The following is a 25489-nucleotide window of genomic DNA, read 5'->3' on the forward strand; positions in this document are numbered from 1 at the left end:
CCATGGTTGTGAATCACTCATATAGATTGGGGCTAAGATGTGTGTCCAGAAAACTGCCTATTCATGCTGGGAAGTTTGTAGGCTTATTTGAAGTCAATTGTATCAATACATTTTGAAAACCAAGACATAAATATCTTACATTTCTGTTGGACCAAGTCCTGAGATAAGCAGAGTAAATAAATTCTTTAGAAGCAAGACTCAGTTGGTATGTACAAAGTATATTTGCTTTGTACATATTTTGCTTAGTTCGAGTCAGAGCTAGTAGTCTCATGCTCTTAAATGTCTTGATAAACTTGGACAGTGTATTCTTTCTGTGATTGTGTGTCACAGATTGTTATATATGGACTATAATTAAGTATAGTTCAATGGCTGAAACTTTTCCTATAGTTGAATATAACTTCTTTCTGAGACTTCCGGTGATTATATAATGTTGAGTAGCTCTAGGAGATTCTTTGAATACTAAAAACAAAAGACGGCCGGGTGCGGTGGCTCAAGCCTGTAATCCCAGCACTTTGGGAGGCCGAGGCGGGTGGATCACGAGGTCAAGAGATCAAGACCATCCTGGTCAACATAGTGAAACCCCATCTCTACTAAAAATACAAAAAAAAAAAAAAAAAAAAAAAAAATTAGCTGGGCATGGTGGCACGTGCCTGTAATCCCAGCTACTCAGGAGGCTGAGGCAGGAGAATTGCCTGAGCCCAGGAGGCAGAGGTTGCGGTGAGCCGAGATCGCGCCATTGCACTCCAGCCTGGGTAACAAGAAAGCAAAACTCTGTGTCAAAAAAAAAAAAAAAGACATGTCTACCCATGTGAGCTTATTATTTAGTTAGTTAGAAACACAGAACTAACATATAAAACAGGTAGAGAAGGATTAAAATGATTATGATGTAGTGGAGAAAGCTTTGGAGACAGGAGTCAGAATTCAAATGGTTCTAGTTTCCAAATACAGACTGTCATTTGGTTCTCAGAACAATCCTGTGGAAACAAGATGGAGTAGGCACTATCACTTTTTACAGACAGGTAAGCAGAAATCGCATCTCAAAACTTCATTTGCCCAATGACAAATAACTGGTATGTTGCAGAGCAAGAATTTGAATCCAGGTCTTTGATTCCATGTCTAGACCATTTATCTCCATAGGATACAAAGTCTAAAATCCTTAGTTTGAGGTTCAAGATTACCACTAATATGGTTCTTATCTCCCTCAGCCATCTCTCTCTCCATTCCCACAATCCTTAGCTCCCACGTTTGGCAGGTCCTTGCCAAGGATCACAGGTAAAGTGTCTCTTTCCTTTTAATGGCTCACCATGGAGCTGTAGCTAAATGTCTGCGTTCTTACCTCTTTATTCATGTAGTTCCTCCTGTCAGGAATATCCTGCCTACTGTCTGCTTAACTATGACAAGAGGTCATCTGTCCAAAGAGAAAGAAGAGAGTTTGTGAATTTAGGAGAAAAGACTGCAAATACTTTGGTGGGCATTTATTTAAAAAGAGAAATGACCAAAGAGGTTAACAAGTATTTGGTTGAAGCTGGACAGTTGTAGTCTGTGGTGCTCCTGGTCTGCACAAATCTTCCTCTTCCTCCAGCAGTGCTGTGTGGATGCTGTTGAACGTCAAGGTCTGTCTGCATTTCCTCATTTTCATACCAAGTCAGCCACTGGATCTGGCTGTCTTCCTTTCTGTCCTACATATCTTTGCTTGTTTTCTCTCTTTTTCCTTTACAGTGTTAAATAAAAATTTCTTCCCCCCAAATTTGGTGTTCTTATTTTGTTTGACATGACTTGTTTTACTGTGTTGAGGAGGAGGGAGGAAAGTTGTTCTGGGGTACAAAAAAGCATCTATTTATCCAATATTTGAGAACGGTATACCAGCCACTTTGTGAAAGCTGTTGTATTTATTGGAGCTTAGGAGGGCAGAAGGCAAGTTTGCTCTGACAGTGAGGAGGGAAGGTCAAGGCGCACACTGATTTGCCCCAGCTCGTGTTTCCACAGATTCCTGGTACACTAGCCTCTCTCCCGCTGTGTTCCATTGCCTGCTCCTCCGTGCCTATTGTAATGAGAAAGATACTAAACCAGAGTCAGACTTATCTTGCTGTAGCTTTTTAAAAAGTTTCTTTTGGCACAAGACTTACAAAGCTGTGGAAAGAAAAAAGAAAGTTTGTATTACGGCCTTATAACTTAGAATAGCAACAAAATACCTGATAAAATGAAGTCTGACCTATCCTGAGATGTGTGTTTGATAGCCCTCGTGACTGTAAAGGGACTGGAAAAGGAAAGTAGGACTCTTTTATGTGTTGTGTCTTATTACTAAAGTTAAGGCTGTGATCTTGAGCAAGTCTCATTCTGGTGGGAGTGGGGAGGGGGCTAGCCTTTGATCACTCCTTGCTGGAAGGTGGGACATTCAAAGAAGCAATAGATGCCACTCAAAAAGTTGAAGGCAGGTTTTCCACATGTAGCTCTGAATTGTTAGCACAATGGTAAGACAAGGATATTCACTGAAGTTAGCTTCATGAGCTGAGAGGGGCACAGATCCAGGAGAACTCCCTCCCCCTCTTCCCCATGTGTAAGCATGATAACTTGATCTATGTGATATTTCTAGACCCGAGAAAGCGCGTAGCGCGTGTACTATTCTGAATGCCACCTCTTTCCATGATTCCACCAAGCCCTGAGCTGGGGGAGAAGGATAAAGAAAGCGTGTAAGTAGTGGGTATTTTCGTGTTTAATCAAATAGTGAGCTTTAGTTGTTTTTCTTTTGTTAACGTTAAAGCTACTTGAATTGAAGATGGAGAAAACAAAAGATTGAACTTAAAAGTTCATTCTCTTCACCTGAGTGGAAAAGGGAAAAAAAGCCCAGGCATTTTTTTAAATTTTTTTTTATTTTTTTTTCCTCTAGGATGACTTGGGAATCAAAGATAGTAACTGGTAGTAGGCTGTATGGCTAGACTCAATTTCCCCTTCAGAATTTTTATTCTAAAATAAAATGTATTTTATTGGTTACAGTAGCCTAACCAAGGGAAGTTAGAGTCAGTAAAAAAATTGTGTCTAAAGGGTCAGACTGTTTCTTATTCGTGTTTCCTCCTGAAAACTGGCATAGGCTTAAACTTGGAAGATCCTCACCAAGGATTACAGATAAGGTCTCTGTTTTCTTTTTGAAATCTCTTGTTTTCTTTTGATGACTTGCAAACAAGGGGCTGGAATAGGGAATGTTTTGGGGGTCCTGTTTCTGGAAACGGGGGAGGCAATCTTAGAATGAGGGAGGTGGTGGAGGCAAGAGGTTCTTTGCATATAGTAGGTCATTACTGAGTAAGGTTTTAGAGTGAGAAGGATCTGTATTAATTGCTGTGAAGGGCAACATATAACGTTTTTTTAAGAAAGGGTCTCTGTTACCCAGGCTGGAGTACAGTGGCATGATCGTGGCTCACTCAACCTCTACCAACCTGGGTTCAAGTGATCCTCCTGCCTTAGCCTCCTGAGTAGCTGGGACTATAGGCACATGCCACCATACCTAATTTTTGTACTTGTTTGTAGAGATGGGTTTTGCCCTGTTGCCCACACTGGCCTCAGACTCCTATGCTCAAGGGATCCTCCCACCTCGGCCTCCCAAAGTGCTGGGATTACAGGCTTGAGCCACTGTGCCAGGTCCCATTAACTACTTTATGTCTGTTTCCTGATGAGTAACAAGGGGATGTTTGCTTGCAAGGATTGTATAAAGTTAGAATCATCATGTGTAAACTATCTGATTCATCATACAGGTCCTTTAACAAATTTATTAAGAGCCTGCTACATGTCTGAGACTTGGGGTGAACGAGACAAAGTCTTTACATATAGAGAGCTTACATTCTGATGTCACTCAAAACAGTGATAGTTATTGATTTGAGGAAAACCTAAATAAAATGGAGGTAAGAATGTCAAGGACAGGCAAAAACCTGTATCAGTTGCTTGTTATGCAGAAACATAATGACAAATTATTGGAAGTTTCACTTTTTGTTATAGGGAAAACGGTAATCCATGTGGATAAATGGTGCTCAGAGGACTCAGCTGCACGTGTTTAATATACTCAATCTGGCCATCAGCCTTTGCTGAGGAGCTGCATTGTTCAAAACCCACCTCCAAACCAAGTATCTCTTGCCTTGTTCTTCCTGTAATAGCCAAAAATCTGTTGCTTCAGCTTGTAGCCCTCTGTTCATGCGGTGAGTAGAGGCAGTTGTACTGACTTGCCTCTCACAGCCCTTTCCTAATGAGTCTGACCTCCTACCCATTGAAAAATCAGATGTGTCTTCCTCTAGATATATGAAGTCTTTAGAGCCTTTGGATCAGGGAAACTGGTTTGAACTTTCCTGTGGATAGCCAGGGCGTGAGGAACATTTTTCTCTCCCTCTGGACTTCCTTTCCAACCTTCTCCTCCTGGAGAATAACCAAGGTGGCAGAAAAATAATAGAACACTTATAGCTTGGGGTGCTTACCGCTCTTCTGGACATACCTTGAAGGGCCACCAGGCTGGTGACCAGCAGCACCCAGACCTTTTCTTGTAGGAAGCCTGAACTGAGGGTGCCATCACTATGGCCGAACTCAAGATGGTGTCGTCGTTTGGATCCCGTCACTGTGTAGTTCCCTGTCTCTGGTTCAAAAGAGAATCATGGATCAGGGGAGGGTTTCAGAAATCATCAGTACCTCCCTTTGCATCATCTCGTGACATCTCTATGATCTCCAAGGGTACCTCCCGCCATAATTCATTACCTAAATAAGTATTTTTAACATTGTGGGTAATGATGATGTCCTTAAGCAGCCGTAAATAAGGATAGAATCTCCCGTTGTGTTAGACGCTGGGGATGCAAATAGACCTTAAAGTAATTCTAAAGTTTTGCCACAGAGATAGCTGAAACAGCTTAGTCACCTTGGACTTGGGTATCCCCATTTTCTAGAGTGGGTCAAGCAATTTAGCATAAGTTAAAATCTTGCTCTTTGGAATAGATCTGGGTTTTTCTTTTTTGGGACAGGGTCTTGCTCTGTCATCCAGGCTGGAGTGCAGTGGTGTGATCATGGCTCACTGCAACCTCAACCCCCTGGGCTCAATCAATACTCCCACCTCAGCCTTCCTAGTAGCTGGGACTACAGGCATGTGCCACCACGCCCAGCTAATTTTTGCTCTTTTTATTTTTTTTGAGACGGAGTTTTGCTCTTGTTACCCAGGCTGGAGTGCAATGGCACGATCTTGGCTCACCGCAACCTCCGCCTCCTGGGTTCAGGTGAGTCTCCTGCCTCAGCCTCCTGAGTAGCTGGGATTACAGGCACACGCCACCATGCCCAGCTAATGTTTTGTATTTTTAGTAGAGACGGGGTTTTACCATGTTGACCAGGATGGTCTTGATCTCGTGTGATCCACCCGCCTTGGCCTCCCAAAGTGCTGGGATTACAGGCTGGTCTTGAACTCCTGGGCTCAAGTGATGCACCCGCCTTGGCCTCCCAAAGTGCTGGAGTTGCAGGCATGAGACGCCACACCCAGCCTAGATCTGGATTTTTATCCAGCATTTACTAGTTGGATGAACATAAATTATTCTCAAGCTGGAGTCATCATAGAACAATAGCTCAAAAGACCATGGAGATTAAATAATATAATATCACTTAGCACAATACCTGGCCCACAGTAAGCACTCAGCAGAAATTTTTATTTTACTTATTTGGCAGAGTCTGGCTCTATCTGTTTGTTTGTTTGACAGACTCTGGCTCTTTCGCCCAGGCTGGATGCCTCAGCCTCCCAAGTAGCTGGGATTACAGGCATGTGCCACCACACCTGGCTAATTTTTGTAGTTTTAGTAGAGACTGGGTTTCAGCATATTGGCCAGGCTGGTCTCGAACTCCTGATTTCAAGTGATCTGCCCACCTTGCCTTTCCAAAGTGCTGGGATTCCAGGTGTGAACCACCACACCCAGCCAACATTGTTTACTAATATTATCTGTTACCTGTCCTTTTTTTTTTTTTTTTTTTTTTTTTGAGATAGAGTGTCTCTCCGTCGCCCAGGCTGGAGTATGTGTGCGGTGGCGCAGTCTTGGCTCACTGCAACCACTGCCTCCCAGTTTCAAGTGATTCTTTTGCCTCAGCCTCCAAATAGCTGAGACCACAGATGCATGCCACCACGCCCGACTAATTTTTGTATTTTTAGTAGAGATGGGGTTTTGCCATGTTGGCCAGGCTGGTCTCGATCTCCTTACCTCATGATCTGCCCACCTCGGGTTCCCAAAGTGCTGGGATTACAGGCATGAGCCACCACACCTGGCCACCTATCTCTTCTTAACTAGTTTTATCTTCCAAAATGCATCTAATTTCCATATTTGGGGAATCATCTAGATGTGCTGACTTTAATACGTAAATATGCTGAGAAGATGAGGAAAGCATTCTTTCTTAGGGACAATCTTCACAACAAAAATATATTAGGAGAACAGGAATTTTAGGTTATAAGGAGCAAGGACTGTGTTGTACCTCATTCTTGCTCCAAGGCTTGGCGCTGGGCCTGGGATGCATCATACATACTTGTTAGATGAATGAAAGAGGAGTCTCCACTAGTGCAATTTAACTGAAGCAATGTATTCACGTAAATAGAATGAACTTTTATAGAGTCTCTAGTGCCAGGCTAAAGTAATTTAGACTATCTCACAGACTGAGACGCCATTAAAACTCTTGAGTGGTAGGCTGGGTGCAGTGGCTCACGCCTGTAATCCCAGCACTTTGGGAGGCCGAGGCGGGTGGATCATGAGGTCAAGAGATCGAGACCATCCTGGTCAACACGGTGAAACCCCGTCTCTACTAAAAATACAAAACATTAGCTGGGCATGGTGGCACGTGCCTGTAATCCCAGCTACTCAGGAGGCTGAGGCAGGAGAATTGCCTGAACCCAGGAGGTGGAGGTCGCGGTAAGCCCAGATCGCGCCATTGCACTCCAGCCTGGGTAACAAGAGCAAAACTCCGTCTCAAAAACAAAAAACAACTCTTGAGTGGTATGGCATGTACAAATGAGCATTTCAGAAAGAGAAGCCAGTGGCGGTATGTAGGATGGACTGAGTTGCTGGACCATTCTTTTTTTTTTTTTTTTTTTTGAGACGGAGTTTCGCTCTTGTTACCCAGGCTGGAGTGCAATGGCGATCTCGGCTCACCGCAACCTCCACCTCCTGGGTTCAAGCAATTCTCCTGCCTCAGCCTCCTGAGTAGCTGGGATTACAGGCACGCGCCACCATGCCCAGCTAATTTTTTGTATTTTTAGTAGAGACGGGGTTTCACCATGTTGACCAGGATGGTCTCAATCTCTTGACCTCGTGATCCACCCGCCTCGGCCTCCCAAAGTGCTGGGATTACAGGCTTGAGCCACCGCGCCCGGCCGTGGACCATTCTTAGGGAACACGCAGAGCCAGGCCCTGTGGTAGGTGTGGGAGATAGATGAATAGGGCGCAGCTGCTGAACTCAGGGGACTCACTAGACTACTGGAATGTGTTAAGTGTGAGGTGATGAAGACCTGGAACACACCTTTTGAAGGAAAGGAATAACAAAGTACTGCCACTACACTCCAGCCTGACAGCACACGGAGACTCCATCTAAAAAAAAACAAAAAAAAAAACATGGAAAGCAATTTTTTTTGACTCATAGCATCTTGTGATAATGTCTTTTTTCCTTTTCTTTTTTCTGATAAAGCTTATAATTCTCAGATAGTGTCTTTTTTCTTTCCTCACATTTGGTTTATAGTTTGGCTGAATATATAATTTTAGCTAAAGTCCCCCCACCGACCGCCACAGCATTTTGAAAGCTCGCTCTATTGTCTGGGAATATAGGAACACAGAGATGCTTTCTGTAGGGCACCATTTGACTTAAGGAAGTCTTAGGAAGCTGGGGCTGGAGCAGCCATACTTAGGATATGCCAAAGTAGTAATGGAGCCGGGGAGCGGATGCTGGGTGAAACAGCTGCAGAAGCCGGAGGCCTCCCTGCCTCCGAGTTTGAGACAGGAACCGTTTTAGGTCTTGTCCCCTTTCTGGTTTCTGATTCCAGGAACTGGAACTCATGAGGGCCAGCCGTACTTTTTGCTTTGTTTTTTCCTCCTTTAATTTATGGTACCTTGAATGGGTTTCTGTTTCTTCCAACTAAATGCTCCTTAAGACAGATACCCGGCCAGGCACAGTGGCTCAAGCCTGTAATCCCCGCACTTTGGGAGACCGAGGTGGGTGGATCACAAGGTCAAGAGATCGAGACCATCCTGGCCAACATGGTGAAACCCCGTCTCTAATAAAAAACAATATATACAAAAAGTAGCTGGGCATGGTGGCGTGTGCCTGTAGTCCCAGCTACTCGGGAGGCTGAGGCAGAAGAATTGCTTGAACCCGGGAGGCAGAGATTGCAGTGAGCCGAGATTGTGTTACTGCACTCCAGTTTGGCACCTGGTGACAGAGTGAGACTCTGTCTCGAAAAAACAAAACAAAAATTAAAAAATAAAGATACCCATTTTATCTCATACCTGATCTCTTTGCCTGAATTTAGAAATACAGCCACATTTCTGGGAGACCTCTGAATTGGGAATCAGAAGGCCTAATTTCTATCTGCTTTTATTAGCACTGGTCAATGAGTAGCACTGGACAAGCCTCTTCAACCCCTGTGACTCCATCTCCCTGTCAATAAAAATGCAATGGCCACCGCAGTAAGAGTTTTTTTGTTTTTTTTTTTGAGACGGAGTTTTGCTCTTGTTACCCAGGCTGGAGTGCAATGGCGCGATCTCGGTTCACCGCAACCTCCGCCTCCTGGGTTCAGGCAATTCTCCTGCCTCAGCCTCCTGAGTAGCTGGGATTACAGGCACGCGCCACCATGCCCAGCTGATTTTTTGTATTTTTAGTAGAGACGGGGTTTCACCACGTTGACCAGGATGTGGACTTTGAAGAAAGGCAGCATCGCCAATGGGAGTGATGGGAAGGACTGAGGAAGAAGGAGGGAAACTGCCTATCCAGGACTTAACCCTCTGGTTTATCTCCAGCTGTCAGCCCTGGTCACCGTCCCACCTGGTGGCATCAGGAGTACTGGAGACTCACCTGTGACTAGAATGGAGAAAAAATGGCCCTGAAGGCGGATATCTGACTTCTGGCTTCTGGCACAACACTGGTAGGTCCCACTGTCCGACGGTGTGACTTGGCTTATGGTGAACACCAGCTGGGATGATACTTCACCAACACCATCTATCCCAGGATACCTTTTAAGTCTCAGCTGTCTCAGACTGGTCTCAGGAGAACAGTTTCCAGACCTGTCCTTGCACAGAAACACTATAAACCCCTCAGCCTCTTCTTTCTTATGCCACACAGTACAGATTAAGTTTAGTCTCGTTCCGTCCTGGGCAGCTGAGCTGGTGATGTTCATGCATCCTGGAATGGAAAGGGAAGAATGACCCAGAGGTCAGGTCACGTTCTTTGAGTTTCACCATCACTGCTCCTTATCGCTAGAAATCTTCAAGGAAGGACTGGAGCAGAAGCTGGCAGCTGCACCGGCAGACAGGAAATACAAATCACAGCTCTATCGATGGCCGTGTGACTGTAAGCAAGTTACCTAACTCCTTGGGCAGTAGTTTATTCATCTGGAAAATCAAAGTTAAGGGACTGAATAATAAGCTCAAAGTGTCCATTAATTCGTAGGTTTATTTGTTCCTCCACTTAACAGATATGTTTAGGCATTCACTCTGCCAAACCTGGCTGGGGCTGTGATGATTAGGACATGAACCCCACTGTCCCGACCTTTTTTTCCCCCCCTAACCACTAGATGACTGAGGACTTATTTTTTTTAATTTTTTTTTTTTTTTTTTTTTTTTTTTTAAGAGAAGGTCTTAAGCCGGGCGCGGTGGCTCAAGCCTGTAATCCCAGCACTTTGGGAGGCTGAGGCGGGTGGATCACGAGGTCAAGAGATCGAGACCATCCTGGTCAACATGGTGAAACCCCGTCTCTACTAAAAATACAAAAAATTAGCTGGGCATGGTGGCGCGTGCCTGTAATCCCAGCTACTCAGGAGGCTGAGGCAGGAGAATTGCCTGAACCCAGGAGGCGGAGGTTGCAGTGAGCCGAGATCACGCCATTGCACTCCAGCCTGGGTAACAAGAGCGAAACTTCGTCTCAAAAAAAAAGAGAAGGTCTTGGCTGGGCGTGGTGGCTCATGCCTGTAATCCAAGCACTTTGGAGGCCAAAGCGGGTGGATCACCTGAGGTCGGGAGTTCAAGATCAGCCTGACCAACATGGTGAAACCCCCGTCGTAAAAAAAAAAAAAAAAAAAAAAAAAAAAAAAAAAAAAAAAAAAGGTCTTGCTCTGTCACGCAGGCTAGAGTGCAGTGGCACAATTGTGACTCACTGTACCCTTGAACTCCTGGGCTCATGCAATCCTCTCACCTCTGCCTCTTGAACAGCTAACACTACAGGTATGCACCACTATGCCTGGTTAGTTTTTTATTATTTTGCAGAGACAGGTTCTCACTATGTTGTCCAAGCTGGTCTTGAACTCCAGGCATCAAGCGACCCTCCTGTCTCTGCCTCCCAAAGTGCTGGGTTTATAGGCATGAACCACCGTGCCTAGCCACTCTCAGAGTTAAAAGCCTAATATAAAAATAGATTAGCAGACTGGGTGCGGTGGCTCACACCTGTGATCCCAGCACTTTGGGAGGCTGAGACAGGCAGATTGCCTGAGCTCAGAAGTTCTCGACCAGTCCAGGCAACACGGTGGAACCCTGTGTCTACTAAAATACAAAAAGGAAAATTAGCTGGGCATAGCAGTGTGTGCCTGTAGTTCAGCTACCCAGGAGGCTGAGGCAGGAGAATTGCTTGAACCCGGGAGGTGGAGGTTACAGTGACCCAAGATCATGCCACTGCACTCCAGCCTGGGCAATAGAGTATGATATCGTCTCATAAAAACCAAAAACAAACAAAAAAAACAGATTAGCAAAAAATTGCAATTTAATTCCACAGTTATTGTAATTGAGGAATCTTAGAGATTGCCAAGTCTGTCTGAAGAATCAAGAAAACTTTACAATGAAGTTAGTACTGGAGCTGAGACTTGAAGGATGAGTAAAAGTTCTTCAAAGAAGGGCCGGGCGCGGTGGCTAAGGCCTGTAATCCCAGCACTTTGGGAGGCCGAGGCAGGTGGATCATGAGGTCGAGATATCAAGACCATCCTGGTCAACATGGTGAAACCCTGTCTCTACTAAAAAAAATACAAAAAATTAGCTGGGCATGGTGGCGCGTGCCTGTAATCCCAGCTACTCAGGAGGCTGAGGCAGGAGAATTGCCTGAACCCAGGAGGCGGAGGTTGCGGTGAGCCGAGATCGCGCCATTGCACTCCAGCCTGGGCAACAAGAGCGAAACTCCGTCTCAAAGAAAAAAAAAAAAAAAGTTCTTCTAAGAAATACAACATGAGGCCACAGAAATACCAGAGGTAATTAAAAACAAGGCTGGGCCCGGTGGCTTGTGGCTATAATCCCAGCACTTTGGGAGGCCAAGGCAGGCAGATCACCTGAGGTCGGGAGTTCGAGACCAGCCTCACCAACATGACAAAACCTTGTCCCTACTAAAAATACAAAATTAGTCGGGTGTGGTGGCTCATGCCTGTAATCCCAGCTATTTGGGAGGCTGAGGCAGAAGAATGATTTGAACTCTGGAAGTGGAGGTTGCAGTGAGCCGAGATCTCATCATTGCACTCCAGCCTGGGCAACAAGAGTGAAATTCTGTCTCAAAAACAAAACCTAAACAAACAAAAAAAACCACTCATTGTGTGGAAATGGAGAATGGACTGGAGGAACAGACTAATTATTGAGGGACCATTGGTATCCAAAGACCATGACTCTGATGGTGCCAGTCTGCAGACTTGATGATGTTCCCTGCAAGTAATCTATGACCTGGGTACAGAAGTGGAGGAAAGGGATGGGCTGACCCAGGGTACTGTCCCGGCTCAGGGGCTGTCTCTGACCTAATTTTCCAGTGCATTGGCCCCACCGCCTTTGTGCTGTCTCTCATTCTCCTCAAACTTCACTGCCTTCTGTAGCTTATGTTTTGCATGTAGTCAGTCCATTGCTGTAATCTCCTCAGCTCCCTTAGCTTTACTCCCACTATGACGAATCCTTGCAAAACCGCAGCCTTGGTTAAATCCAGCTCTCTGCTAAAAACCCATCAGGCAGACGCTGAGGCTGCCAGCCCCCTCCCCCACTCCCTTGGCCGTGTGATTCCCTATGACTTGCTTTTCCTTGTAAGACTCCCCTTGGTGGCCGGGCACGGGTGGCTCACGCCTGTAATCCCAGCACTTCGGGACGCTGAGGCGGGTGGATCACCTGAGGCTGGGAATTCTAGACCAGCCTGACCAACATGCAGAAACCTCGTCTCAACTAAAAACACAAAATTAGCCGGGCGTGGTGGCACATGCCTTGTAATCCCAGCTATTCAGGAGGCTGAGGCAGGGGAATCGTTTGAACCTGGGAGGTAGAGGTTGCGGTGAGCTGAGATTGTGCCATTGCACTCCAGCCTGGGCAACAGAGTGCAACTCCATCTCAAAAAAAAAAAAAAAAAAAAAAAAGACTCCCCTTGGTAGACACAGTAAACTAAATTCACTCGCATAAAAATGAAGAGGCAGAGATGGAGGCTGCCCCCTACATATTAAATGCCATTCTCTTAAAAGGGTAGTTTATGGGCTAGACCCATATCTGAGGGAGACCTGCAATCCCAGCCGTTGATTAACTCTGAAATGGTTTAGATTTTATTTCTGCTTTCCAGCTGGAACTTCTATAGGGTCTCTATTAGAGTGCTGTTCTATGTCTCAAATTCTCAGTATAGCCATGGAGACAGGTATTATTGTTCCCATTTTAGGAATACACAAATTGAGGCCAGAGTAGTTAAACTAGTTGCTGAAGTTAACAAAGATTGTAGTATCTAGATCTCAAGGCTGGTTTTTATACATTTATAATGTATGAGACCCTAAAGGAATCTTAGGTTGAGGCACAGATGACCAGGGTCCATTAACACACATAGCAGAGGCAGAATGGAGAAAAAAAATAAAAAGACGCCATGTTTTTCACTCTTACTTAATGTCAAGAAGAGTGAGTTGGCCGGGTGCCTGAGGATCACCTGAGGTCAGGAGTTCGAGACCAGCCTGACCAATATGGTGAAACCCCTTCTCTACTAAAAATACAAAAATGAGCCAGGCATGGTGGCATGCGACTGTAGTCCTGGCTACTTGGGAGGCTGAGACAGGAGAATTGTTTGAGCCTGGGAGGTGGAGGTTGCAATGAGCTGAAATCGCACCACTGCACTCCAGCCTGGGTGACAGAGACTTTGTCCCAGTCCCACAAAGAAAGAAGAGTTTGCTTCCCCACCAGAGAAAATCACGGGATCCAACCCTTCCCACAAGCCCAGGGTCCTTGCCATGGCTGTCTCTGCTCTAGGGCCTATCCTTACCACCAGACTGGATGCCCACAACTGCCAGTAGGATGGCCAGGGCACAGCAGCCTCTGCCAGGTTCCATCAGCATCCTGCACGCTGTCAGCAGGCCCAGGAACTTGAAGCAAATGTTGGCTCTGCTGGTATCCTTGGCTCCAGTCTCCTGAAAGCACAGGGGGACCCACTAGACAAAGCTTTCCAGGGCTCCAAGACCATCTCCCCACCCCAGGCACTAGCTTTGATTGCCTAGAGTATGATGGAGGTAGAGGAGGGACGGGGCATGAATGTTCAGCTGGCTGGGAAGTGAGGTGGTAAACCAAGTGAGATATACCAGGGTGGGGTGGAGAGAAGGGAGAGACGTGGGGAGACACCAAAGCCTATTTTCTCACATTTTTTTTAAAGTTAGATTGCTGGGTCAAAGACTATTAAGGATTAATACTTTGTTTCTACTATAATCAGATTGCTCTCCAAAAAGGCTGTTGAGAATCAGATGTTCTGTTAGAGATCTGTTTTATTTTGCATTTCCACGATTAGTGAGGTTGAGGATCTATTCTTTTCTTTTTTTTTTTCTTTTTTATTTTTTTGAGACAGTTTCGCTCTTGTCACCCAGGCTGGAGTGCAATGGCGCGATCTCGGCTCACCGCAACCTCCGCCTCCTGGGTTCAGGCAATTCTCCTGCCTCAGCCTCCCCAGTAGCTGGGACTACAGGCGTGCGCCACCATACCCAGCGAATTTTTGTATATTTAATAGAGACGGGGTTTCACCATGTTGCCCAGGATGGTCTCGATCTCTTGACCTCGTGATCCACCCGCCTCGGCCTCCCAAAGTGCTGGGATTACAGGCGTGAGCCACGCACCCGGAGGCTGAGGATCTTTTAATATGCTTCTTGGTCATTGGTATTCCCTTGTCTATGACTTAATGTGTTTATATTTCTTAAAAACTCAACTTTCGCCGGGCGCGGTGGCTCAAGCCTGTAATCCCAGCACTTTGGGAGGCCGAGGTGGGTGGATAACGAGGTCAAGAGATCGAGACCATCCTGGTCAACATGATGAAACCCCGTCTCTACTAAAAATACAAAAAATTAACTGGGCATGGTGGCACGTGCCTGTAATCCCAGCTACTCAGGAGGCTGAGGCAGGAGAATTGCCTGAACCCGGGAGGCGGAGGTTGTGGTGAGCCGAGATCACGCCATTGCACTCCAGCCTGGGTAACAAGAGTGAAACTCCATCTCAAAAAAAAAGAAAGAAAGAAAATTAAAAAAATTTTAAAAAACCCACAAATTTCAGGAACTTTCTCTATATTAGAGATATTAACCCATCTGCCATTTTTAGGCAAATACTTTCTCCCAATTTGTTGTTTATCTCTTCACTTCGTTTATGATGCTTTTTTTTTTTCCACAAGGAAAATTTGCATTGTATGTAATTAAATTCAACATATCTATCTTTTCCTCTAAGTTGTCTGGGTTTCCTGCATTGTTTAGGAAAGTTTCCATCTGATTGAGGCTATACTTTTCATTCAGTGCTTTTTTGTTTTACTTTTTATAATTATACCTTCTAATCCTGGCTAAGAAAAATTACCCCTGTTTCAAAATAACTGAACAAAAACAAACACCTGAATTTCATCAGTAGGGAAATGGTTTAATAAGTTTCAATTAATCTATACAATAAAATGTTATATATTATTAAAAGAATGAGATACTTTTATAAATATGGGCCTGAACATCTGTTCATGTTATAGCATTAGGTAAAAAGGGCAAATTGCAAATTATGTATATAAAATAAATATATTTTTATTTAAAAAAATCCTCTCTGTGTATATATTTTTAAAATATATTTGAAGTTTTGTAGTTTATAACTTTTAAATAGGTAATTACATTCGCAGAGTTCAAAATTCAAAAGGGGAAAACAAAAATTTTTCTATCAATTAATTTTTCTGATTTTTATAATTGGCTTGTCTCCTCTCTCCCTTCCTACCATGTACCACCAAGAAAAGTCCTATTGGTGGGCCAGGTGCAGTGGCTCACACTTGTAATCCTAGCACTTTGGGAGGCTGAGGTGGGTGGATCACCTGAGGTCAGGAGTTCAAGACCAGCCTGGCCATCATGGTGAAACCCCATCTTTTTAAAAAAAATTAAAAAAGAAAAAGAGAAAAGGTTTTTTTTTTTTTTTTTGAGATGGAGTTTCGCTCTTGTTACCCAGCGCAACCTCCGCCTCCTGGGTTCAGGCAATTCTCCTGCCTCAGCCTCCTGAGTAGCTGGGATTACAGGCACGCGCCACCATGCCCAGCTAATTTTTTGTATTTTTAGTAGAGACGGGGTTTCACCATGTTGACCAGGATGGTCTCGATCTCTTGACCTCGTGATCCACCCGCCTCCGCCTCCCAAAGTGCTGAGATTACAGGCTTGAGCCACCGCGCCCGGCTGAGAAAAGTTTTATTGGTATTTTATTTATTGGGATATGTTCAATTTATGTTTTAACTTAGGGAGAAATAAATTTTTTGTGACACTGATTCCTTTGATCTGAGAATGTGATACTCATTTTTCAAATATGTGTGTCTCAGATATGTATAGAAGTTTTCTTCATAAAGTCTTTGTCCATTTCTTAGCTAAGTTTGTTTCTTAATTCATATTCTTTGTCAGTATTGAAAATGTCATCTTTTACCCATTGTATCTTTTAACTTGTTTTTTCAGTCTCTTTATATCATTCATTATATCTTTTCATTTTTCTTTGTTGTTCATATATGAAAGGCTATTTTTTTTTACCAGATATTAATTTCATAGCCAGCTACCCTCCCTTAATTCTATCGATTTTCAGTTGATTCTCTTGGATTTTCCAGTCATGCAATCACATTAGGTGTAAATAACAATTACTTCCTTTTCTATTTTATACCTCTGATTTCTTTCTTCTAATTGTATTTGTTAATATCTCCAGAAAAAATATTAAATAATAATGAAAATAATGAATCTCTGTGTTTTTTCTTAGCTTAATGGGGGATGCTTAAATGTTTCCTTATTAAGTATTATAGTAGTTTTGAGAATTAGATGCATTTTATTATGTTAAGGAATATATATTTATTTCTATTTTATTAAGAGTTTTAGGCTGGGCATGGTTGTTTATGCCTGTAATCCCAGCCCTTTGGGAGGCCGAGGCGGGCAGATCACCTGAGGTCAGGAGTTCGCGACCAGCCTGACTAACATGAAGAAACTGTCTCTACTAAAAATAACAAACTTAGCTGGGCATGGTGGTGCATGCCTGTAGTCCCAGCTACTCGGGAGGCTGAGGCAGGAGAATCGCTTGAACCCGAGATGTGGAGGTAGCAGTGAGCCAAGATCAAGCCACTGCATTCCAGCCTGGGTAATAAAAGCAAAACTCCGTGTCAAAAAAGAAAGAAAGAAAAAAAGTTTTAAAATGTCAGGGATGGATATGAATGTCTTATTAGTTGCCTTTAAATATCAACTGAAATAATCATATTATTTTTCTTTATAAATTTATTAAGATGATGATCTACAGTAATAGAGTTCCTAAAATTGATACATCTTTGCAGTCCTAAACAAACAAAACTGGAAGCCATTTGGTCATAGTATGTTATTTCTTTCATATGCTGCAGTATGCTGTTTCATAATATTTTATTTAAACCTTTAAAAATTGAACGGCCCAGATGCAGCGGCTCACGTCCATAATCCCAGCACTTTGGGAGGTAAAGATGGGAGGATCACTTGAGCCCAGGAGTTTGAGACCAGCCTGGGCAGTGAAGTGAGACCTTGTCTTTACAAAAAATACAGCTAAAAAAATTAGCCAGGTGTGGTTGTGCATACCTGTAGTCCCAGCTACTCAAGAGGCTTAGGTCGGAGAAGCCCAGAAGTTCAAGGCTGCAGAGAGCTATGATCTCCACTGCGCTCTGCCTGGTTGACCCTGAGAACCTGTCTGTCTCAAAAAAAAATAAACAAACAAAAATTACAACACATACAAAAATTAACTAACCAATCCAGGACGATATTAAAAATATAATGCACCATGACAAATTGAATGAGGTTTCATTTTTAGAAATTCTTGGATGATTTAATATTAGGATTCTATTAATAACATACTACTGGATCAAAAAAGAAAGTCAATATGACCTTCTGATAAAATCTTACATTAATTCCGACTAAAATCCTAAGTAAAATGGTAATGAATGAATACTATTTAATATAGTGGAGAAATGTATATCTCAGATAAAATTTCAGCATCATATTTAATGGTCAAATATAGGATAATTTCTATTAATATTAGGAGCAAGGCAAAGATGCTTCCTATTATTTCTGTTATTTTACATTGTTCTGGAAGTGTCGACATTATATTTAAACAAGAAAATAAAGCAAAGGGTATAAATATTGGAAATCTTAAGGCGAAATTATTACTATTTATATGTGATATAACTTACATCTGGGAAACCCAAGAAACTTAATTAAGAATTATTAGAAACAGTAAAAGATAGAGTATCTGAATAGGCAGTTCACAAAAAAGAAAACAGAATAAAAAGTTTTTCAGTCTTACAGGTATTCAGGAAAGTACAAATTAAAAATTCAGAGTTCAGAATTACAGAATTACCACCTGTTAAATGAAAAAAAAAATTAAAAGATTGATAAAGCCAATTTTGGTAAGGGTAAGAAGGAACGCCGTAAATCATTCGCTCCAGGTAGAGCTATACATTGTTATGGAGCTTTGGGGGAATACTCATTATATATCAACATTTAAAATGCACACACCCTGTCCCTTTGGCTATAGCTTACAGAAATAAAAGCATGAGTGTGCTAGTATGTATGTACAGGAATATTCACTGCAGCATTGTGGATAATATCAAAAAATTGGGAACAGGTGAAGGCCAGGCGTGGTGGCTCACACCTGTAATTCCAGCACTTTGGGAGGCTGAGGTGCTCGGATCCCCTGAGGTCAGGAGTTTGAGACCAGCTGGCCAACATGATGAAACCCTGTCTCTATTAAAGATGCAAACATTTGCCGGACATGGTGGCAGATGCCTGTAATTCCAACTACTCAGGAGGCTGAGGCAAGAGAATTGCTTGAACCTGGGAGGTGGAGACTGCAGTGAGCCAAATCATACCACTGTACTCCAGCCTGGGCAACAAAGCAAAGCTTTGTTCCCCTCCCGCTCCCACAAAAAAAAGAAACAGGTGAAGACCCCATGGGTAGAAGAATGGCTGAATAAATTATTGCGTATCCACAGAATAGAATGTTATGTAATTATAATTTATATAAAATAAATTAAATTAGTGTATATAAATATAATTTAATAAGATACTTATGAATACATAAGATATTAATTTTCCTAAATTGAATTATGAGTCAGAAAATATAATAGAAAAAAAGTCGCATTCATTGTAGCAACCAAAAAACCTGTAAAATGTCCAGAAAAATGTAACACGATTCCAAATAGGACCCATAGGAAAAATACTATGAAGTACTGCTAAAGAACATAAAAGAAAACCTAAGTCGAGACGATTGTTAATTTTGTCTGTGCTTGACTATACATTTGTCACAGTCCTAGTAAAACAGCCCCGCAGCAGCCCGTGGTGTGGTCCCAATGCCCTTTCGCAGGCTGGACCTCTTCCTGCCCCTCTCTCGTGTTATACCTTCATGCTACACCGGAATGTCCTGGTGACTCTTGAAATGAAACATGGAATACTTAGTGACATAGCATCATTTGATTCAAAGAGGAAGATAAAGAAGGATTGCAATTATTCATTCAGTCCAGGATTATGGTTAAAAAGCATAGACTCTAGAGCCAGAGTGTGTTCAAATCCTGGTCCTAAAACGTAATAGTTGCATGACAAGGTCCAGTGTCTTAGGTTCCTGGGCCAGGCACCATGCTCAGCCCTTAATCAATAGTCCTTTCACAAACACGGAGCATCTGGAATGTGCCGGGCACCGTGAGGCACAGAGAGCTCACTAACACAGCAGAGGCAGATGTTTCAGTGGGTTAATCGTCTCTAGCGTCAGACCTGCCCGTTGGAGTTCTGGCTTTAACACTTACTGTCTGTGTAATACTGGGCACGTTTCTTAACCTCTCTGAAAATGAGTTTACCTATAAAATGATAACAAAATATTATCTTCTAGGGTTGTGAGGGCCAAATTAACCTATGTGAACTACTTAGCCTAGTGCCTGGCTGAGAGTAAGGGTTCAATAAACGCTAGCTATGATTGTGTTTTTTGAGACGGAGTCTTGCTCTGTCGCCAGACTGGAGCACAGTGGCACAGTCTCGGCTCAGTTCAAGCGATTCTTCTGCCTCAGCCTCCCTAGTAGCCGGGACCACAGGCGTGTGCCAAACGCCCGGCTAATATATTTAGCAGAGACGGGGGTTTCACCATGCTGGCCAGGATGGTCTCGATTTCTTGACCTTGTGATCCACCCGCCTCGGCCTCCGAAAGTGCTGGGATTATGGGCGTGAGCCACCGCGCCCGGCTAGCTATGATTTTTTTAATGCTTTCTTGTATTGGAATCCACAGACAGTGTTCCAGGCACATCCACATACAAGAGACTGTGTTTAGTCCTCATTAAACACTAAGCCATTACTATTTTTTAAAATTTATTATTTGGCCGGGCGCGGTGGCTCAAGCCTGTAATCCCAGCATTTTGGGAGGCCGAGGCGGGTGGATCACGAGGTCGAAAGATCGAGACCATCCTGGTCAACATGGTGAAACCCCGTCTCTACTTAAAAAAATACAAAACATTAGCTGGGCATGGTGGCGCGTGCCTGTAATCCCAGCTACTCAGGAGGCTGAGGCAGGAGAATTGCCTGAGCCCAGGAGGCGGAGGTTGCGGTGAGCCGAGATCGCGCCATTGCACTCCAGCCTGGGTAACAAGGGCGAAACTCCGTGTCAAAAAATAAATAAATAAATAAATAAATAAATAAATAAATAAATAATTATTATTTGTACGAAGCATATGGAGGCTTGGAGAGGCCTTGCGGCACAGCTCCTAAGTTGGGGAGCAGAATTCTAACCCAACTTACGAGCCTTTCTCCCGGAGTCCCCCTTGGCCCTGTCCTCACAGCTACTCATCGGTTCACGATCAGCTCCAACCCGAGAACGTACGAAGAACGGGAAGAAGGTCGTGAAGTGTCAAAAGCAGGAAAGGAGAAATTCTGGATGAAGGATGCGGAGAGGCTGCAGGAGAGCGATGGACTTAGGCCTCCGCAGGTGTTCGTGGGCTATGGGGAGCTGGTGCCTCAATTACGCGGTGGTGCGTTAGGGCGGGGGGTGGGCCGAGGAGACCGGGGTTCCAGTCCTGGCTGCGCACGAGGGAGCTGTGGGACGCCGAGAAGGCGGTGCTCCTCCCCCAGGCGCGTTTCCCACGGGACCGGCGCAGGGGGATGGGAGGGGGATGGGAGGGGGCGGGAGGGGGATGGGAGGGGTGGGAGGGGGGCGGGGGAGGGGGAATGGAAGGGGCGGGGAGGGGGAGAGGAGGGGCGGGTAGAGGGCGGGGAGGGGGAATGGAAGGGGGCGGGGAGGGGATGGGAGGGGCGGGAGGGGGATGGGAGGGGGGAGGGGGCGGGGAGGGGGATAGAAGGGGCGGGGAGGGGGATGGGAGAGGGATGGAAGGGGGTGGAAGGGGGCGGGGAGGGGGATGGGAGAGGGATGGGAGGGGGTGGGAGGGGGCGGGGAGGGGGATGGGAGAGGGATGGGAGGAGGTGGGAGGGGACGGGGTCGGCACCGCTTCCCAGGAGACTGCGGCGGCCCGGCTCGGAGCGCGCATGCCGCGGTCGGTCCGCCGGAGCGGCCAGGCTTCGCGGTGCCTGGGCCCGAGTCGCAGAGGAGTGTGTGAGTCTGTCGTGGACCCCCGAGCCGCGCGGGGGGCCGGCGGGGTCACGGGGCCGGGATGCTGCGGGACGTGACCTTGCTGCCCGGGAGGGGGCGCCCTGGGCGACGGCGGCCGGCGGCGCCCGTTCCGCACCGTGGCCGCGAGAGGGCGCGGTGCGCAGCCGAAGCCGGGGCGACCCCAGCCCGCCCCGCGCGCGTCACTCCCGCCGTGGACCGTCCCGCGGGCATGGGGGCCAGCCGGGAGAAGCTAAACTAGCAGAGGAGACGAGGGGGTGCAAAATCGGGCCCGGTGGGTCCTGGGGACGCGGTATGTGCTAGAGCGGCACCCGGCCCTCGATGGGGGGAGGGGGTGGTCGTGAGAGGTCTGGGAACTTTCCGGGCCACGCGCGCCAGGGGCGGGTCTCCCCTCTGAAGACGTCGCAAGCCCCGGCGCGGGCAGGGAGGAGGGTGCCCGTGGCGCTGGCATCCTCGCCTTTGATAGCCCCCGGGGCCCCCCAGGCGAGCGCCCGCAGACAGCGGGAAACGCCCCCCTCCCTCCTGCACCTTCAGGTGGGAGCTGCCTCGGGGGGGATCCTGGCGTCTCCCGGGCGCCTGGGTTCAAATCCCAGCGCTGTGTGTGACCTGTGGCTTGGACCTCGCCCAGCCTCACGTTCCTCTTGAGTTTAAAGCTCCCTCGTGGAAATGTGGTGACGGTTAGATGACTCAGAGAGCCTTGCCAGAGGATTTCCTGGGAGGGTGGGGACGAGATGACAAGGAAGACTCCACTTTCCCTGCCATCGGAGCCCAGATCTAACCCCCGCCCCCCGCCCTCCCCCGGAGCTGCAAGGTCAGCTCTGAGCTCCACAAACACCTCTGTATACAAAGATGCCCAGAAAGATCTCATTTGCAGCTGTGAAGGGGCTCCTTTTCCAATCTCCACAACCCCAGCTGCCTGAGAGTAGAAGCAGACTTAGTGAACAGAGGTTGGGGCTGGTGGGGGGCTGGGCGGTGGGGCGCTGGAGGCACTTGTCTGAGATCCCAGGCTTCCTGCGCAACACACCCAAGCAGGCGCCTGATGGAAAGGCGCCGTGGACCCCTTTGGTGGCGTGGGAAGGCACGTGGAGCCCCTTCTCAGAATAACATTTAAAAATTAGTAAGATACATGGGCTAACAAAGGAAACAAATTATAACAAGACAGTTGTCAAAACCCTAGAAGAATGTGTAATGGGGTGGGACACGTGCTCCTTTAGATCTGGCATCAGCCTAGCAACTGTCATGATTTTGTAGTAGTGCTGAGCGTTAAGGACATTTGGAGAAATCTGTAACAACTCTAATGAGATTTGAAAATATTTGTCTTTTCTACGGATGGCAAATTCTATTGTGGTTCGTGGTCTACATTCATACCTGAAACAAGTGCTAACTTTTAATTAAAGATTAGTGAAAAGCCGGGCGTGGTGGCTCACGCCTGTAATCCCAGCACTTTGGGAGGCCGAGGCGGGCAGATCACGAGGTCAAGAGATCGAGACCATCCTGACCAACATGGTGAAACCCCGTCTCTACTAAAAAATACAAAAATTAGCTGGGCGTGGTGGTGCGCCCCTGTAGTCTCAGCTACTCGGGAGGCTGAGGCAGGAGAATTTCTTGAACCCGGGAGGTGCAGATTGCAGTGAGCCGAGATTGCACCACTGCACTCCAGCCTGGCACCTGGCGACAGAGTGAGACTCTGTCTCAAAAAACAAAAAAAACAAAAAACAAAAAAAACAAAGATTAGTGAAAATACAGATATGTTTTTCCCCCAGATTCACAAATCCTGCGAATGAATCTGTTCACGAACCTCTTGGAGGGCCATGGGACTGCAGTAAGAACTCCTGCTGACCAGGCACCTCGTTTTACAAGTAGGGAAACTGAGGCAACCAGCTCTCCTGGTTCTTTGGTTAAAGGTCTTTCCACTGAAGTGTGCAATGATGGAACTTGGGGGAAAATGATTTCTAAGTCATTTTTTTAATCCGGAAATTTCCAGGTTTACTTTGTCAAAAACACACCAGTGGCTAGAAGCTTCTGTTGTTTCTATCGGCCCCACAGCACACCACCTAGGACATGAAATTCCCCTAGACATGCCTCACAGGGCCGGCTGCCAGCCCTGTGGAGCCTCCCGGCTTGTCTCAGCCCAGGCCTTGCAGGGCTCCGGCAGAACGCTGACCTAACTTTGGTGACTTTCCTCTGGTAATTAGAGGAATTCCTCTGTTTGACCAGCGTCAGAATGGGACCAGGACCTCTGAATGCCCATGGCTGGTCCAGCAGGCAGAAGTAACCTCTCAAACTCCTCACCTCAAGTGATCCACCCGTCTGGACCTCCCAAAGTGCTGGAATTACAGGCATGAGCCACCTGCCTGGCCGATAACTTTAAAAAATTATTTGTATGGGGTCTCCCTATGCTGCCCCGCCTGGTCTTGAACTCCTGGGCTCAAGCAATCCTCCAGCCTTGGCCTCTCAAAGTGCTGGGATTACAGGCCTGAACCACCCCCACCCCCAGCTTTCCTCCCATTTCGATTTTGCTCTGTTTTTCCTTGGTCAGTGATGGCTTGAGAGATTACGATTATTAAAAGTTTCATTTAGTTTTAAAAGTTTCCGGGAGGCTGAGGCAGGAGAATTGCTTGAACCTGGGAGGCAGAGGTTGCAGGGAGCTGAGATCGCGCCACTGCACTCCAGCCTGGGCAACAGAGCGAGACTTCATCCCCACCCCCCACCCCCCAAAAAAAGAAAGTTTCATTCTCTACAGGTTCCAGAGGGCAGAGGACATTACCCTCCAAAAAGCAGGTTTCTCAGGGACCTCGTGGGAAGCCTGTCCTGTCAACTGTCCCATCTCTCCTCCCGGACCCCAGGTCCCCAACAGGCCTTTTTACCTCCAGACAGAAGTTCTTCTTTCTTGCTCTCAGACTGGGGTCTCACGCTGAAATGAGCTCTCAGTTCTCAGATGGTTCTTGCGTCTTGTTAAACCCCCGTCTCTCCAGTTTCGTCACGGCTCACACTTTCTTGGCTGTTATACACGGCCTTTGAAAACCACAGGATGGGTTGTTAGCTCTCAGAGTTCTTCCTCCACCCCCACTGTGGATTTTTTCTCCTTTCTCTCCTGCCACTCATCCTCCATTTCCTTTCTCCTTCTCACTTCCTTGTGTTGTCTTTTTGCTGTTAGAGGGCTGAGAAAAAAACCACCCCTTAAAATTCTTCTCTTTTCTTTTTTTTTTTTTTTTTTTTTTTTTTTTTTTGAGACGGAGTTTCGCTCTTGTTACCCAGGCTGGAGTGCAATGGCGCGATCTCGGCTCACCGCAACCTCCACCTCCTGGGTTCAGGCAATTCTCCTGCCTCAGCCTCCTGAGTAGCTGGGATTACAGGCACGCGCCACCATGCCCAGCTAGTTTTTTTTGTATTTTTAGTAGAGACGGGGTTTCACCATGTTGCCCAGGATGGTCTCGATCTCTTGACGTCGTGATCCACCCGCCTCGGCCTCCCAAAGTGCTGGGATTACAGGCTTGAGCCACCGCGCCCAACCCCAAAATTCTTTTCTTTACCCCGGGGAACCAAGCTTTTGTATTTGCTAATTCATAATAAGGAAGGGACTGATGATAGAAGAGAAGATAAAAGGACAGAATGCCCTCTCAAGTGTAAAGAAAGGTACGAAGTCTTCTCTTGAGAGTAGTAGGTTTTCATTTATTTATTTATTTATTTATTTATTTATTTATTTATTATTTTTTAAAGACAGGGTTTCACCATGTTGGCCAGGCTGGTCTTGAACTCCTGACCTCATGTGATCCACCCACCTCGGCCTCCCAAAGTGCTGAGATTACAGGCGTGCGCCACCGCGCCCAGCCGAGAGTAGGTTTTGATTAGAAGTAGGACAGAGAACACAGCTGCTCCAGGCTGAAAGGGAAGAAGAGCAGGAAGCTGTTAAGAAAGCTCGAGGCCGGGTGCGGTGGCTCAAGCCTGTAATCCCAGCACTTTGGGAGGCCGAGGCGGGTGGATCACGAGGTCAAGAGATCGAGACCATCCTGGTCAACATGGTGAAACCCCGTCTCTACTAAAAATACAAAAATGAGCTGGGCATGGTGGCGTGTGCCTGTCATCTCAGCTACTCAGGAGGCTGAGGCAGGAGAATTGCCTGAACCCAGGAGGCGGAGGTTGCGGTGAGCCGAGATCGCGCCATTGCACTCCAGCCTGGGTAATAAGAGCGAAACTCCGTCTCAAAAAAAAAAAAAAAAAAAAAAAAAAAAGAAAGC

At 46.0% G+C, this 25489-nt stretch overlaps 1 protein-coding gene across 3 annotated transcripts; it reads right to left on the reverse strand.

Annotated features, from left to right (window-relative positions):
- Positions 1-776: 776 nt before the first annotated feature.
- CD160 (CD160 molecule) lies at positions 777-24389 on the reverse strand. Of its 3 annotated transcripts, XM_074390112.1 has the most exons (6): positions 24119-24389; positions 17234-17342; positions 13438-13582; positions 9055-9381; positions 4475-4612; positions 777-2130 (listed from the first exon to the last, which is right to left on the reverse strand). In XM_074390112.1, exons 3-6 carry the CDS (start codon positions 13508-13510, stop codon positions 2123-2125), a joined length of 546 nt encoding a protein of 181 aa, XP_074246213.1. In that variant the 5' UTR covers positions 13511-13582; positions 17234-17342; positions 24119-24389; the 3' UTR covers positions 777-2122. The 3 variants fall into 3 exon arrangements, with proteins under 3 accessions (XP_074246213.1, XP_074246211.1, XP_074246212.1); XM_074390110.1 differs by having other exon boundaries at positions 777-4612; XM_074390111.1 differs by lacking the exon at positions 17234-17342 and having other exon boundaries at positions 777-4612.
- Between the last annotated feature and the right edge of the window lie 1100 nt (positions 24390-25489).

Source organism: Saimiri boliviensis, chromosome 19, assembly GCF_048565385.1.
Source record: "Saimiri boliviensis isolate mSaiBol1 chromosome 19, mSaiBol1.pri, whole genome shotgun sequence".
NCBI classification, from domain to species: domain Eukaryota; kingdom Metazoa; phylum Chordata; class Mammalia; order Primates; family Cebidae; genus Saimiri; species Saimiri boliviensis.

What these genes read in the sequence shown, in the direction of transcription:
- CD160 (XM_074390111.1), bottom strand. Translation starts at nt 13,510, where the DNA reads ATGCTGATGGAACCTGGCAGAGGCTGCTGTGCCCTGGCCATCCTACTG. An exon ending in TGTGGGCATCCAGTCTGGTG is followed by an intron (nt 9,382 to 13,437) that starts GTAAGGATAGGC and finishes TTTCCATTCCAG; the next exon opens with GATGCATGAACATCACCAGC. An exon ending in TTTCTCCATTCTAGTCACAG is followed by an intron (nt 4,613 to 9,054) that starts GTGAGTCTCCAG and finishes CTTTTGAACCAG; the next exon opens with AGACAGGGAACTACACAGTG.